This window comes from Amphiura filiformis, chromosome 17, assembly GCF_039555335.1.
Source record: "Amphiura filiformis chromosome 17, Afil_fr2py, whole genome shotgun sequence".
Lineage (NCBI taxonomy): Eukaryota > Metazoa > Echinodermata > Ophiuroidea > Amphilepidida > Amphiuridae > Amphiura > Amphiura filiformis.
In genome coordinates this window covers 17,113,580-17,128,235 of record NC_092644.1, presented here as the reverse complement: position 1 = coordinate 17,128,235, position 14,656 = coordinate 17,113,580, and the positions used below count along the sequence as shown (strand labels likewise).

The following is a 14,656-nucleotide window of genomic DNA, read 5'->3' as shown; positions in this document are numbered from 1 at the left end:
TCAACTACAAGAGCTGGATGTGATGGAGAATTGTTATGTAAAGTTGACAAGTGGATCATGATTGGTTGATCAAAAATATGATTGATCAGGCTTTGAATTGGCAAGTGTTGCTCTTATTTGTCGTCATAGTGAATACATCTCACTTACTGGTTAATGTTTTGTTTGCACACCTGTTAGCAACCCATTGGCTTTGTGTTGTGATCATTTCGATCGTGGTTCCAAACACAGATAGCATGAACCAGTTGACCTGGCAACGGTCGATTTTGATGATACACTACGACAGCGAATAGAGTAAAGAAAGTGGATTGTTTATGTTATTTTGGGTTATGTTGAATGATAAAATTGTTGCACAAACACCAGTTAGGTATACCATAAAATAGATTTAAGTTTGGCAGTTATTGATCATGTGGTAGGGTAATTGATTGTATGATTGATTAATTGAATGATTTGCCAGTCAATTGATTGATGTCACCAATTTGTGTCAAACTAACCAGATTTCCTGTTCATTTATTACCATTGATTTTGTGTAGTACGATGGTTCACATATTACAGCAAAATTTTGTAAGATGCAGTCGAAATTTCCAAAAAAGGATTCCAATTCCAACCTAAGGAATCGCAATTCTTGAGTACCCCGATCCTTGACAAATCTATGACCATCTGATGACGCCTAATGAAAGTTACCTACCTGTAACCCCTTCCTAAGGCTTCAATATAAAAAGTCATAGTTTTGAGATATTTTTTCAAAATATCAAGCACTATCTCAAGAATCACTGAACCAATACTAGACTTGCTTGTACTCATTTTTATGCAGTTTTCATGCCGATTCCGAATATGGTCATGAAAATATGCAATTCTGACATTTTTGAATTTTTAAGAAAATTTGGAACTTGTTGTGCGCAGTCGACATTGTGTGGAGAGGGGTAAAATGGTAATTGGTGCAGTTTGAATGTAGTAATTTGAATCGGTTTTAATATCCAGAAGTAAAGCTGCCTTAAAGAAAATTTGGACAGTGGGATATAGGCTAATTTTTTGTTTCCTGGCAATATGAAAGGATCCTTGAAAGTCATAAACCCCCATAACAGCTTCAAGAGTATCAAATTAATTGCTTTTATTAAAAGATCAACTAACGAAAGTATAATCATGCTATAAGCCGTATGCACATACATGAATGAATGAATGAATGAATGAGAAAGTGGGTAGCGTATGCACATGGTGATTGCCGAAGCGACTTTAACTAATTATGATAGTCGTCTATTGTGTGATGTTAAGAAAAAGGTGAAACTTTGTCAATTAAACAGATTATAGTGTATCTTTGCTAATGGTATTTGAACAGCATTTCAATGAGCAAAAAGTGGCGGGTGGTAATAGCGATTGGCTGCCGCATGCGGAATTACTCGCATGGCTGGTCGTATTGATGTGGCTATTGTGTTTGAGCTCTCATGCTTTACTGTAAGGGTTGGTGGTGACAGAGTGTATGTTTTTATCTAATAAAACATTAGTAAATATTTCATTTTGTGGCTTTTTTTTAATCTATTCAATTATTTTGATAAATGTTCCAACTGTCTGGTGTTTTGACTTTTTTAGTAGTTTTGATTGAAAAAGAAAGACATATTATCTTTAGTGACAATCTTATCGTATTAAGGGATCTAAAATGAGCGTTTATTGCGTTTCGACAGTATTTTTTATGGGACATGAGAGCACCTCAGACCTATCAAATTGCATTCTGAATACAAAGCATGTCTTTCTGATATCAAATAATTTTCATTTTTTGAAAATTACAATATAATACAAATTTTATGACAAATTATAAAAATTTGATATTTTTCAAATTTTGATATATAACAGTCCTCGAAGTAAATTATATAAATCTAATGACATATTCTTAAAGTGTATGTAGCAGGGAGGAAAAAGCTGACGGTCAATTTAAAATTTTGACCTTTCATATTGAAGATATGGATTTTTTCCCAAAAAGACCTAAATTCTTTTGGTGTTTTGGGGAAAAAAATCCATATCTTCAATACGAAAGGTCAAAATTTTCAATTGATCATCGGCTTTTCATCCCACCTACATACATTTAAGTATAAATCATCAGATTTATAAAGTTTACTTCAAGTACTGTTAAATATCAAAAATATAAATTTTAATGATTTGCCATAAAATGTGTATTAAATTGCTAATTTCAAAAAATCAAAATTATTTGATATCAGAATGATATTTTTCGTATTCAGAATGCAATTCGATATGTCTGATGTGCTCTAATGTCCCACAATAAATACTGCCCAAACGTTCATACCCCAGCCCTTTATCAAATTGATGTTAATTTATTTGAATATAACCTAGGATGTGTAAATGTGCTGGGGACAGCGCCGTTTCCGTGCCTGCTCCTAAGTTGTAGAACCCTTTCAATCAATAGCTTCATAAAACCAATGTAGAAAGTTTCAAGTCTCTTCTCAAGACATTTGTTTCAATGAATTGTTTGTTCTTTTGCTGATGTTCTCTTTTCCTTCTCTCATACCCTTTTGTAACTAAGATGCTATATGAATGGTTGTTGTTAAAGCCATATTGTACCATTTCAATAAAACTGATTTTAAAATTAAAGGACATATCTGACAGTAAAAGAAATATTAAAATATTTCTTTCACTGTCAGATATGTCCCTTTAATTTTGAGCCAAACAACTGAAGTAAAGCAAAGAAAATCTGAATTTACTACTGGTCAGCGCCAATGCATGTTAGCAATACTAACAAAATCAAATTACAATAAAAAGATCAATAAAATCGCCACAACAGAGCAAAGCTCGAGAGAACTATGGCCACCCCTTATGACTATAGTCGATTTAGGTTGACTATTATACTTATTTAAAAACAGCAGAAATGTGACCCAACATCCAAAGTGGGTAAAAACAAAAAAATGCACTTTCTCCCATTGGATTTTGTGTCACATTTTTGCTGTTTGAAACTCACCCTTTGTTACTGTGACACACTTGTATCCTTTTCAATCCATCCTTTGGTTCCCTGCTGGTCAGTTGGATTAGAATTATCTAGTTTTTACATATAATACTTTATCAAGAAAGACAACATCTGGGCCCTCTCTGCTCTGTCTCTACTTTTGTTTTCATTGTTAACGGTCATAAAAATATATATTAATTGTATGGTAATAGTATAATAATTGGTCAAGTGGTTACTTTCCATAACCTCCTTTGGTGTAAACAATATCCACTCGATGTTTGCGCACAACTATTGGTTTGCAGATGAAACTGTCTTGATCACTATTAATATGCTCTGTACAAATATAAGGACAATTTGCGGTAGTTTGTCCCAGTAATTACTGTTAGCTTTGCTATCCCTCACGAGGGCAGCATCTTAAAAGGGGGAATTCCTATGGGAAATTCCCGGCTTGTTTTTCAGCCAGCGTAGTGGACACACAGACATGAACTGTTGTGACCTTTTTTTTTCCAGTAGCAATCGGTGAGTCATTTTACAATGAATAAGTTGTTGGCAAATATTGGTTGTTATGATTGACTGCGGGCCATATGGGGTAGGGATGATCATTTTTTGTGCTCGCTGAAGTTTTGTGTTTAGGTCAAAAGTTATGTGGGGAAGTTAAAAGCTGATATCTTCTTGGGCACATGTTTGCTGTTTTCTTCAACATATTGCTGGCTTTTAAGGGGTAAAATGGAACATATGCTTCTGTTTGGAAATATGTGTGGGAACTGGGAGAAAAAAATTTGGGACTCTTGTCGAGTTATAGTTAGAAGTGTATTATTAATTATACCTGTTAATGCATACAAATCCATTTCTCTTTCTCTCTTAAAATCAGGAGGAATAAATGTTTTGTCGATCAATTTTCCAATGGCTAAAGGGTACTTCATACATTAAGGGTAGACGAGGTATTGTTGGTCGAAGCAACCTAAAAATCGATTTTTATTATCTAGATCCATATATTATTGAAAATTAACACATTGATGTTTTGTAAAAGTTCATTCTACAAATCGTATACTTTATAAACTTGCTTAATTTATTGTTGTTAATGAGTTATGTACGTTTTACAAAAGTGTTGTTGTTTCAGCCCTCTTCACAACGTAAGTCAAGAACCGCAGCACCTATAAAAATATATCTGTGATATTTTCATTCTTCTACACGCTCGCTATGAATTGAGCAATGCAGTTTTTACCAAGCTCACTACCATTCGTAAGATGCTGTGAACTACCAAATCACAACAGTTAAAAATAATTAATAACCTTAAGGTAGCTACCTCGGATACAACACCCTTGCAGAAAAGTAGCTCCTGTGTCAGAGCAATCAGGTCTATTCATTTAAGGGGGTACTACACCCCTGCCCAAATTTGTGCCTATTTTTGCTTTTTTTTCTTAAAAATTATAGCGCATTGGGGACAAGTAAAATATGTATATTACAGGGGTGTGATTTTTCCGGATTTTTCTGGATTTCCAGATTTTTGTGATTTAAAAAAAAAAAAAAAATCCGGATTTTCAAAATAAAGTGAAGTATTTTAACAGTTTCTCATTTTTGCATTTTACCCCATGAAATTGCATCTCCAGTGGTGCTCAAGTGTGTAAAACCCCTCTGCCTTCAAGGGGATTTGCCCCCTTGAAGGCAGAGGGGTGTTGCCCCTGGACCCCACCAGGGGCCCTTAAGCGGGCCCCTGGACCCCCGGCAGCAACAGGCATTGCTGGCTGCATGTGTAGTGAAGCAAACTGCTATCTACTGAAGATAGCATTGAATCAATAACATTTGGCTTCATGTGTGTTGAAGCAAATTGTTATCTACTGAAGATAGCATGCTGGCTGTGTGTAGTGAAGCAAATTGTTATCTACTGAGGGTAGCATTGAATCAATAATGGCTTCATGTGCATTGAAGCATATTGTTATTCACTGAAGATGGCATTGCTGGCTGTGTGTGTAGTGAAGCAAACTGCTATCTACTGAAGATAGCATTGAATCAATAATAGCTGTTTGTGTGTGTTTAAGCAAATTGTTATCTACTGAAGATAGCATGCTGAATGTGTGTGTGGAGTAAACCAAACTGCTATGTATGGAAGAAAGCAAAATTAGTAAATATTAAGTGAACTATGTGATACTAAACTGGAAAAAATCATTTTTGATACATTTTCACCTATTTTAAACAAACTTCTACAATGCTCCTAGATCCATTCAAATGTCATTAGGTGACGCACAGTGTCAACACCCTGTATTATAAATATTTTTTTCCATACAGCTCCATACTCCGTTGGTGAGGTATTGAAATCAATATTCTATTATTGACACAGATAAAGAAAGTTTACATATGCATTGTGTTATAGGACTTGTGATTGAATATTCTATACAAGCACCTGGATCTTAATTGGATCTGATTGGGCTAAATGTGTTCCTTTATACTTATAAAGTATAATTGTAATTCTCAAAATTAAATATATCAAAATTTTTACGGCGATTTAAAAATCTTTACGGATAAAATGCAGTAAAATATATACACAACAAACAGCAGTCGCCGCTAATTAGTGTATTGCATTTCAAGTTGGTGTACTGGAAACAAAACCTGGGTTTTACCTGAAAATAAATCGAATTTTCTTGTAATAGCAACATCATATGGGGTACTAGAGCATTCACAAATCGTAATAATGTGTAGAATATAGAAACTCTGTGGTATCTCATATGATAGTCATATGGTGTAAATGGTATGCTTAGCCTGAGTCGCTCGGCCTATCTCGAACAAAATCGCCCTGCGTAGCTGTTGAAAAACGAGAGGATTCGCTGTACTCTCACTGCAATTTTTGACACAACGATATAGGGATGATGACGATGTGTGACGTATGACCTTCTTTATCATGTGTTATGTTATACACAGAATGACACACTTCTGATATAGGATAATATATTTTTCTAAGCAACGTGGGAAAGCAATGGATCTACCCTTTTAGAGTGTGACTGTTTTTTAATTTTATATCTCACACACAGTGGTATTAAACAGTTTGCCATTTAATAACATTACAGTCATCATTGACTCCAGCCTGAACATCAAAAGTTAAACTGTCTTTAATATAATATCTCTACCAATTAATGGTGGAGATATCACCATTTGAGTTGGTGTTTATTCAGCAGTCCCAGTTTGCCTCTACTGATATTATCTCCACTTACCCCAAGTCCCTGTATGATGAGGAAGAGAGGCCTAGTGTTTTCCATGCGTGAAATCATACGGAAAATCTAATATTGATAGAAATTAAAGCGTCTCAAATACAAAATTGAGTGTAAAACAGAAGGACGGTGTTGACTTGTGCAGCGGGGCGGATCATAAGATAGTTAAGCGAGTTTACACAACCTCAGCAACTTGCGATTTTCTCATTCCTTCTGCCAAAGTTTGCCATCTTCGACTGTGTTTGCATTGTATACAACATTTGCATGCTTGGAAATTGTGTTGATATCAGTTGCATCGCTAGTAGAACAAGTTCACTTTGTAATGTGCTGGTGTACAGGTGATTGTCGGATTGTGCAATTGTGGATGATGCTGTAGTTTGGATTTTGAAGAGTATTTGCTCATTTATAAATAGTGTTTGACTTTGTAAAATTGAAAGTAAATTTATCATTAGGTAGTTGGCACTTCATTTGCACTTTCAACAAAATTATAATTTTCAAAGGTGTCCGTTTGTTGCATAAGGATGTTGCAACTCAAAAGTTTATTTTTAATGTAAAATACCTACTAATATGAGAATATATCAATCTGTTCATTTGTAAGGATGTAGAAAAGTCAAATACATGTATATTGACATATCTAGTTTATATGAGTTAGGTATTGGAAGAACTATATTTGTGATTGTATATGGAATCAAAATGGCTGTTTGTGTGTCTTGAAGCAAATTGTTATCTACTGACGATAGCATGTTGGATGTGTGTGTAGTGAAGCAAATTGTTATCTACTGAAGATAGCATGCTGGATGTGTATGTAGTGAAGGAAATTGTTATCTACTGAAGATAGCATGGTGTTCGTGCGTATTTAAGCAAATTATTATCTACTGAAGATAGCATGATGGATGTGTGTGTAGTGAAGCAAATTGTTATCTGCTGAAAATAGCATGCTGGATGTGTGTGTAGTGTAGCAAATTGTTATCTACTGAAGATAGCATGCTGGATGTGTGTGTAGTGTAGCAAATTGTTATCTACTGAAGATAGCATGCTAGATGTGTATAGTGAAGCAAATTGTTATCTACTGACGATAACATGCTGGATGTGTGTGTAGTGAAGCATGTTGTTTTCTACTGAAGATAGCATGCTGGATGTGTGTGTAGTGAAGCATGTTGTTTTCTACTGAAGATAGCATGCTGGATGTGTGTAGGGAAGCTAACCGCTATCTACTGAAGATATCATTGAATCAATACTGACTGTTTGTGTGTCTTGAAGTAAATTGTTATCTACTGAAGATAGCATGCTGGATGTGTGTGTCTTGAGGCAAGTTGTTATCTACTGAAGATAGCATGCTGGATGTGTGTGTCTTGAAGTAAATTGTTATCTACTGAAGATAGCATGCTGGATATGTGTATAGTGAAACAAATTGTTATCTTCTGAAGATAACATGCTGGATGTTTGTGTATAGTGAAGCAAATTGTTATCTACTGAAGATAGCATGCTGGCTGTGTGTGTAGTGAAGCAAATTGTTATCTACTGACGATAACATGCTGGATGTATGTGTATAGTGAAGCAAATTGTTATCTACTGAAGCTAGCATGCTGGATGTGTGTAGTGAAGCAAATTGTTATCTACTGAAGATAGCATGCTGGACGTGTGTGTCTTGAGGCAAATTGTTTTCTACTGAAGATAGCATGCTGGATGTGTGTGTAGTGAAGCAAATTGTTATCTGCTGAAGATAGCATGCTGGATGTGTGTGTAGTGTAGCAAATTGTTATCTACTGAAGATAGCATGCTGGATGTGTATAGTGAAGGAAATTGTTATCTACTGACGATAACATGCTGGATGTGTGTGTAGTGAAGCATGTTGTTTTCTACTGAAGATAGCATGCTGGATGTGTGTGTAGTGAAGCAAATTGTTATCTGCTGAAGATAGCATGCTGGATGTGTGTGTAGTGTAGCAAATTGTTATCTACTGAAGATAGCATGCTGGATGTGTATAGTGAAGCAAATTGTTATCTACTGACGATAACATGCTGGATGTGTGTGTAGTGAAGCATGTTGTTTTCTACTGAAGATAGCATGCTGGATGTGTGTAGGGAAGCTAACCGCTATCTACTGAAGATATCATTGAATCAATACTGACTGTTTGTGTGTCTTGAAGTAAATTGTTATCTACTGAAGATAGCATGCTGGATGTGTGTGTCTTGAGGCAAATTGTTTTCTACTGAAGATAGCATGCTGGATGTGTGTGTAGTGAAGCAAATTGTTATCTGCTGAAGATAGCATGCTGGCTGTGTGTGTAGTGAAGCATGTTGTTTTCTACTGAAGATAGCATGCTGGATGTGTGTAGGGAAGCTAACCGCTATCTACTGAAGATATCATTGAATCAATACTGACTGTTTGTGTGTCTTGAAGTAAATTGTTATCTACTGAAGATAGCATGCTGGATGTGTGTATAGTGAAACAAATTGTTATCTTCTGAAGATAACATGCTGGATGTTTGTGTATAGTGAAGCAAATTGTTATCTACTGAAGATAGCATGTTGGATGTGTATGTATAGTGAAGCAAATTGTTATCTACTGAAGATAGCATGCTGGATATGTGTATAGTGAAACAAATTGTTATCTTCTGAAGATAACATGCTGGATGTTTGTGTATAGTGAAGCAAATTGTTATCTACTGAAGATAGCATGCTGGCTGTGTGTGTAGTGAAGCAAATTGTTATCTACTGACGATAACATGCTGGATGTATGTGTATAGTGAAGCAAATTGTTATCTACTGAAGCTAGCATGCTGGATGTGTGTAGTGAAGCAAATTGTTATCTACTGAAGATAGCATGCTGGACGTGTGTGTCTTGAGGCAAATTGTTTTCTACTGAAGATAGCATGCTGGATGTGTGTGTAGTGAAGCAAATTGTTATCTGCTGAAGATAGCATGCTGGATGTGTGTGTAGTGTAGCAAATTGTTATCTACTGAAGATAGCATGCTGGATGTGTATAGTGAAGGAAATTGTTATCTACTGACGATAACATGCTGGATGTGTGTGTAGTGAAGCATGTTGTTTTCTACTGAAGATAGCATGCTGGATGTGTGTGTAGTGAAGCAAATTGTTATCTGCTGAAGATAGCATGCTGGATGTGTGTGTAGTGTAGCAAATTGTTATCTACTGAAGATAGCATGCTGGATGTGTATAGTGAAGCAAATTGTTATCTACTGACGATAACATGCTGGATGTGTGTGTAGTGAAGCATGTTGTTTTCTACTGAAGATAGCATGCTGGATGTGTGTAGGGAAGCTAACCGCTATCTACTGAAGATATCATTGAATCATAGCATTGAAGATAGCATGCTGGATGTGTATAGTGAAGGAAATTGTTATCTACTGACGATAACATGCTGGATGTGTGTGTAGTGAAGCATGTTGTTTTCTACTGAAGATAGCATGCTGGATGTGTGTGTAGTGAAGCAAATTGTTATCTGCTGAAGATAGCATGCTGGATGTGTGTGTAGTGTAGCAAATTGTTATCTACTGAAGATAGCATGCTGGATGTGTGTGTAGTGAAGCAAATTGTTATCTGCTGAAGATAGCATGCTGGCTGTGTGTGTAGTGAAGCATGTTGTTTTCTACTGAAGATAGCATGCTGGATGTGTGTAGGGAAGCTAACCGCTATCTACTGAAGATATCATTGAATCAATACTGACTGTTTGTGTATAGTGAAGCAAATTGTTATCTACTGAAGATAGCATGTTGGATGTGTATGTATAGTGAAGCAAATTGTTATCTACTGAAGATAGCATGCTGGATATGTGTATAGTGAAACAAATTGTTATCTTCTGAAGATAACATGCTGGATGTTTGTGTATAGTGAAGCAAATTGTTATCTACTGAAGATAGCATGCTGGCTGTGTGTGTAGTGAAGCAAATTGTTATCTACTGAAGATAGCATGCTGGATATGTGTATAGTGAAGCAAATTGTTATCTACTGAAGATAGCATGCTGGCTGTGTATAGTGAAGCAAATTGTTATCTACTGAAGATAGCATGCTGGCTGTGTGTGTAGTGAAGCATGTTGTTTTCTACTGAAGATAGCATGCTGGATGTGTGTAGGGAAGCTAACCGCTATCTACTGAAGATATCATTGAATCAATACTGACTGTTTGTGTGTCTTGAAGTAAATTGTTATCTACTGAAGATAGCATGCTGGATATGTGTATAGTGAAACAAATTGTTATCTTCTGAAGATAACATGCTGGATGTTTGTGTATAGTGAAGCAAATTGTTATCTACTGAAGATAGCATGCTGGCTGTGTGTGTAGTGAAGCAAATTGTTATCTACTGACGATAACATGCTGGATGTATGTGTGTAGGGAAGCTAACCGCTATCTACTGAAGATAGCATGTTGGATGTGTATGTATAGTGAAGCAAATTGTTATCTAATGAAGATAGCATGCTGGATGTATGTGTATAGTGAAGCAAATTGTTATCTACTGAAGATAGCATGCTGGATGTGTGTGTCTTGAGGCAAGTTGTTATCTACTGAAGATAGCATGCTGGATTTGTGTGTCTTGAGGCAAATTGTTATCTACTGAAGATAGCATGCTGGATGTATGTGTATAGTGAAGCAAATTGTTATCTTCTGAAGATAACATGCTGGATGTTTGTGTATAGTGAAGCAAATTGTTATCTACTGAAGATAGCATGCTGGATGTGTGTCTTGAGGCAAGTTGTTATCTACTGAAGATAGCATGCTGGATGTGTGTGTCTTGAGGCAAATTGTTATCTGCTGAAGATAGCATGCTGGATGTGTGTGTCTTGAGGCAAGTTGTTATCTACTGAAGATAGCATGCTGGATGTGTGTGTCTTGAAGCAAATTGTTATCTACTGAAGATAGCATGCTGGATGTGTGTGTCTTGAGGCAAATTGTTATCTACTGAAGATAGCATGCTGGATGTGTGTAGGGAAGCTAACCACTATCTACTGAAGATAACATTGAATCAATACTGACTGTTTGTGTGTCTTTGAAGCAAATTGTTATCTACTGAAGATAGCATGCTGGATATGTGTATAGTGAAACAAATTGTTATCTTCTGAAGATAACATGCTGGATGTTTGTGTATAGTGAAGCAAATTGTTATCTACTGAAGATAGCATGCTGGCTGTGTGTGTAGTGAAGCATGTTGTTTTCTACTGAAGATAGCATGCTGGATGCTAACCGCTATCTACTGAAGATATCATTGAATCAATACTGACTGTTTGTGTGTCTTGAAGTAAATTGTTATCTACTGAAGATAGCATGCTGGATGTGTGTGTAGTGAAGCATGTTGTTTTCTACTGAAGATAGCATGCTGGATGTGTGTAGGGAAGCTAACCGCTATCTACTGAAGATAACATTGAATCAATACTGACTGTTTGTGTGTCTTGAAGTAAATTGTTATCTACTGAAGATAGCATGCTGGATGTGTGTGTAGTGAAACAAATTGTTATCTTCTGAAGATAACATGCTGGATGTTTGTGTATAGTGAAGCAAATTGTTATCTACTGAAGATAGCATGCTGGCTGTGTGTGTAGTGAAGCATGTTGTTTTCTACTGAAGATAGCATGCTGGATGTGTGTAGGGAAGCTAACCGCTATCTACTGAAGATAACATTGAATCAATACTGACTGTTTGTGTGTCTTGAAGTAAATTGTTATCTACTGAAGATAGCATGCTGGATGTGTGTGTAGTGAAACAAATTGTTATCTTCTGAAGATAACATGCTGGATGTTTGTGTATAGTGAAGCAAATTGTTATCTACTGAAGATAGCATGCTGGATATGTGTGTAGTGAAACAAATTGTTATCTTCTGAAGATAACATGGTGGGTGGGGGTGTGTGTGTGTGTGTGTGTTAAACCAAGCTGCTATCTATGGAAGAAAGCAAAATGTGTAAATATTAAATAAACTGCCCATGCGGCCATATGATACTAAACTGGGAAAAAATCCAGGTTAAGCGAATACTGATTGTAGGGTTTGCTTGCTTGCTTGCTTGCTTGTTTGTTTTTGTTTATTTGTTTTAACACCTGTTCTAAAAGGATCAATCTTACATTAATTGTTGTGTAGATGTACCTGATTACTATTCATCAATGGGCTATTGTAGTTAAAGTCCATTATACCCTCCATGGAAGACATGACCTTAATCTTCCACACAGGGAGTACGAAATTTAAATGGGGTTACCAGAATGGGCGACTCCATTTTAAATTCACACTCCCTGTGTGGAAGACACGACCTTAATCTCCCACACAGGGGAGTGTGGGAGACATGACCTTAATCTCCCACACTCCCTGTGTGGGAGATTAAGGTCATGTCTTCCGTAGGGGGTGTGTGGAATTCAGTTGGAACAGCCCAATAGATGAGATTGAAAACCCCACTTTTTAATCATCTAAATTGCAAAAATGAACTAAACACAATGTTCTTCTTTCTCTATATTTTGTCTTTCTTTGCAGGCCTGGAAGAGACAAGATGTCCAAATCATCCGGCAGTAGGAAGGGCAAATCAGGGATATCTGAATACAGTAGTGGACTTGATACCGGTAGTCTGGTAACTGCGAAGAAGAGGAAAATGATGCCCTCTATTGTTGGTAACAAGAAGAAGAAGAAAGGAAGCAAAGGGAAATTTAAGAAAAAATAAATGGTTCATATAATTTGTTGAGTGTGTTCAGTAAGCATGACAAGTGGCTATTTAGAGTGTAACAGACTTATCTATGGGCCGATCGCACGGTCATCTCAAAAGGAGGTTCTACCTGCAAAGTGTGTGCTGTGTGTGTGCATACACCTGTCAAATGAGTGCTTTAAGTATCACATACACGACGCAAAAGTCTTCTGGCATGTTGCTAGAAAAGCACAAGAAACAAAAATGCACATTTTGCGCATGCACTTGCAGGGAGAACCTCGTTTTGGTAGCAAGATGGCGGATCCGTGCAAAGGGCGAATAGAGTTTGAACTCTACCCATACATCCAGTGTGTTGCACATTATTTGGATTGTGGGGGGGGGCCCTATACCAGCAGTTCCAAAACTTTATTACAAGTGACCCAATTTTGGTCTGACATATTTTTTTGACTCACATACTATTATTGAGGTATACCCCTGCACTGCACACCTGCCAACCTACCAAATTCAGAATGAGGGACATTGAGACCAAAATCTTGTACATGTATTTAAACCAGGTATATATAAATATACAAATTCAAAGACTTGAGGTGTGCAATACTTTCAGAATTCAGAAGGTTTTGCAGGTCTGAATTTATCACAATAGACTAAAGAGAATGATATAGCAAATTTTAAAGTGACATTTTCACCATTTTCTGCTGTTCTTACATTTAAATTTGCCAGTTACTGAAATTGTCAGAAAACAGGACTGTCCCTTATTTTCACTTTGGTAAACCCCAAATGAGGGACAGTCCCTCAAAATGAGGGACAGTTGGCAGGTCTGCAGGGGCAGGAGGATGGGCAAGACCAAAGTTTGGATCGTCCAGCTAACTAAACTTACTAGTATGACGTTTACAAGCGACTCGTAAAAAAAAGCAATGTTGACTTATTAAATAAGATGCAGCTTAACCTGAAATTACTTCAACATGTTCAAAAAGGTGCTTACTGCTAGATCGCCTTAGCACAACAAAATTTTGATTTCATGCACGCATGATGCAGTTATAGAAATCATGATTTATAGTCCGGGTTGTTAAATTTTCCTTGATTTTCTTTCATATGGGTCAGTGTATTTATCAATTTATTTACATTTAGTGTGTTTTTGTTTTCACTATTCTTTGCAGAATAATTCTGGTTTACCTTGTGCACCCTGTATTTTAGGGTTAGGGTTGGGGTTAGGATTAGGGTTATAGTTATGGTTATACTTGTGCGCAGGGTATACCAGGATTATACCTAATTTTATATGTAGGCCTATCTTTAAAATATTCCCCTAGAGTGAGTATTTCAAGTTGTCCATTCTCTTTGAAACCCATACTCCTTCTGCACAAGACTTAAGTTAAATCTTCAAAAAGGGGAGTGCATATTTCAAATGGAACAGCCACATGTTGCTAAGAACCAAATAGTTCCCCTTCTATTTTTACAAATTAGCTTTGGTTATCTTGAAAAAGTGCCTTATAAATCTTTCCATTAAACTGCACTTGATATTTTTTTCTTTCCACTGAAGCAATACCTCATGGGCAAACAGATTTGTACTGAAATCTGAAAAACAGATCTATTGATGACGGAAATGTACTTTTTCTCTCTGTCTTATTCTTGTGGTCAGTTACGTTTATCTTTAATTCATACTGTCCAGTTTGAAGTTGGAGGCAGGTTTCAAAGCAGTTTGTCGCTGTTTGTCATTTTGATTTGCGTAAGAAAGGAAAATTAATTGATTTGAAGATACTGAGATAGAAGTTTTCGTTGCATATCTTAACATCAAGATGCCAATACAGCTTAGTATTAATACGTTGTTTGTTGAATTCTGTTTAAGTTATAATTAAACAAGTGCACTTTTT

At 36.3% G+C, this 14,656-nt stretch overlaps 1 protein-coding gene across 1 annotated transcript in view; it reads left to right on the top strand.

The window, feature by feature from the left end:
* The window catches only part of LOC140137392 (ATP-dependent DNA helicase DDX31-like), a 215,672-nt gene extending 202,342 nt beyond the window's left edge, over window positions 1-13,330 (top strand). The window contains exon 15 of the mRNA XM_072159031.1: window positions 12,623-13,330. Coding sequence (XP_072015132.1) covers window positions 12,623-12,806 — 184 coding nt within the window. The 3' untranslated portion in view covers window positions 12,807-13,330. The remainder of the gene's footprint in view (window positions 1-12,622) is intronic.
* Window positions 13,331-14,656: the final 1,326 nt, after the last annotated feature.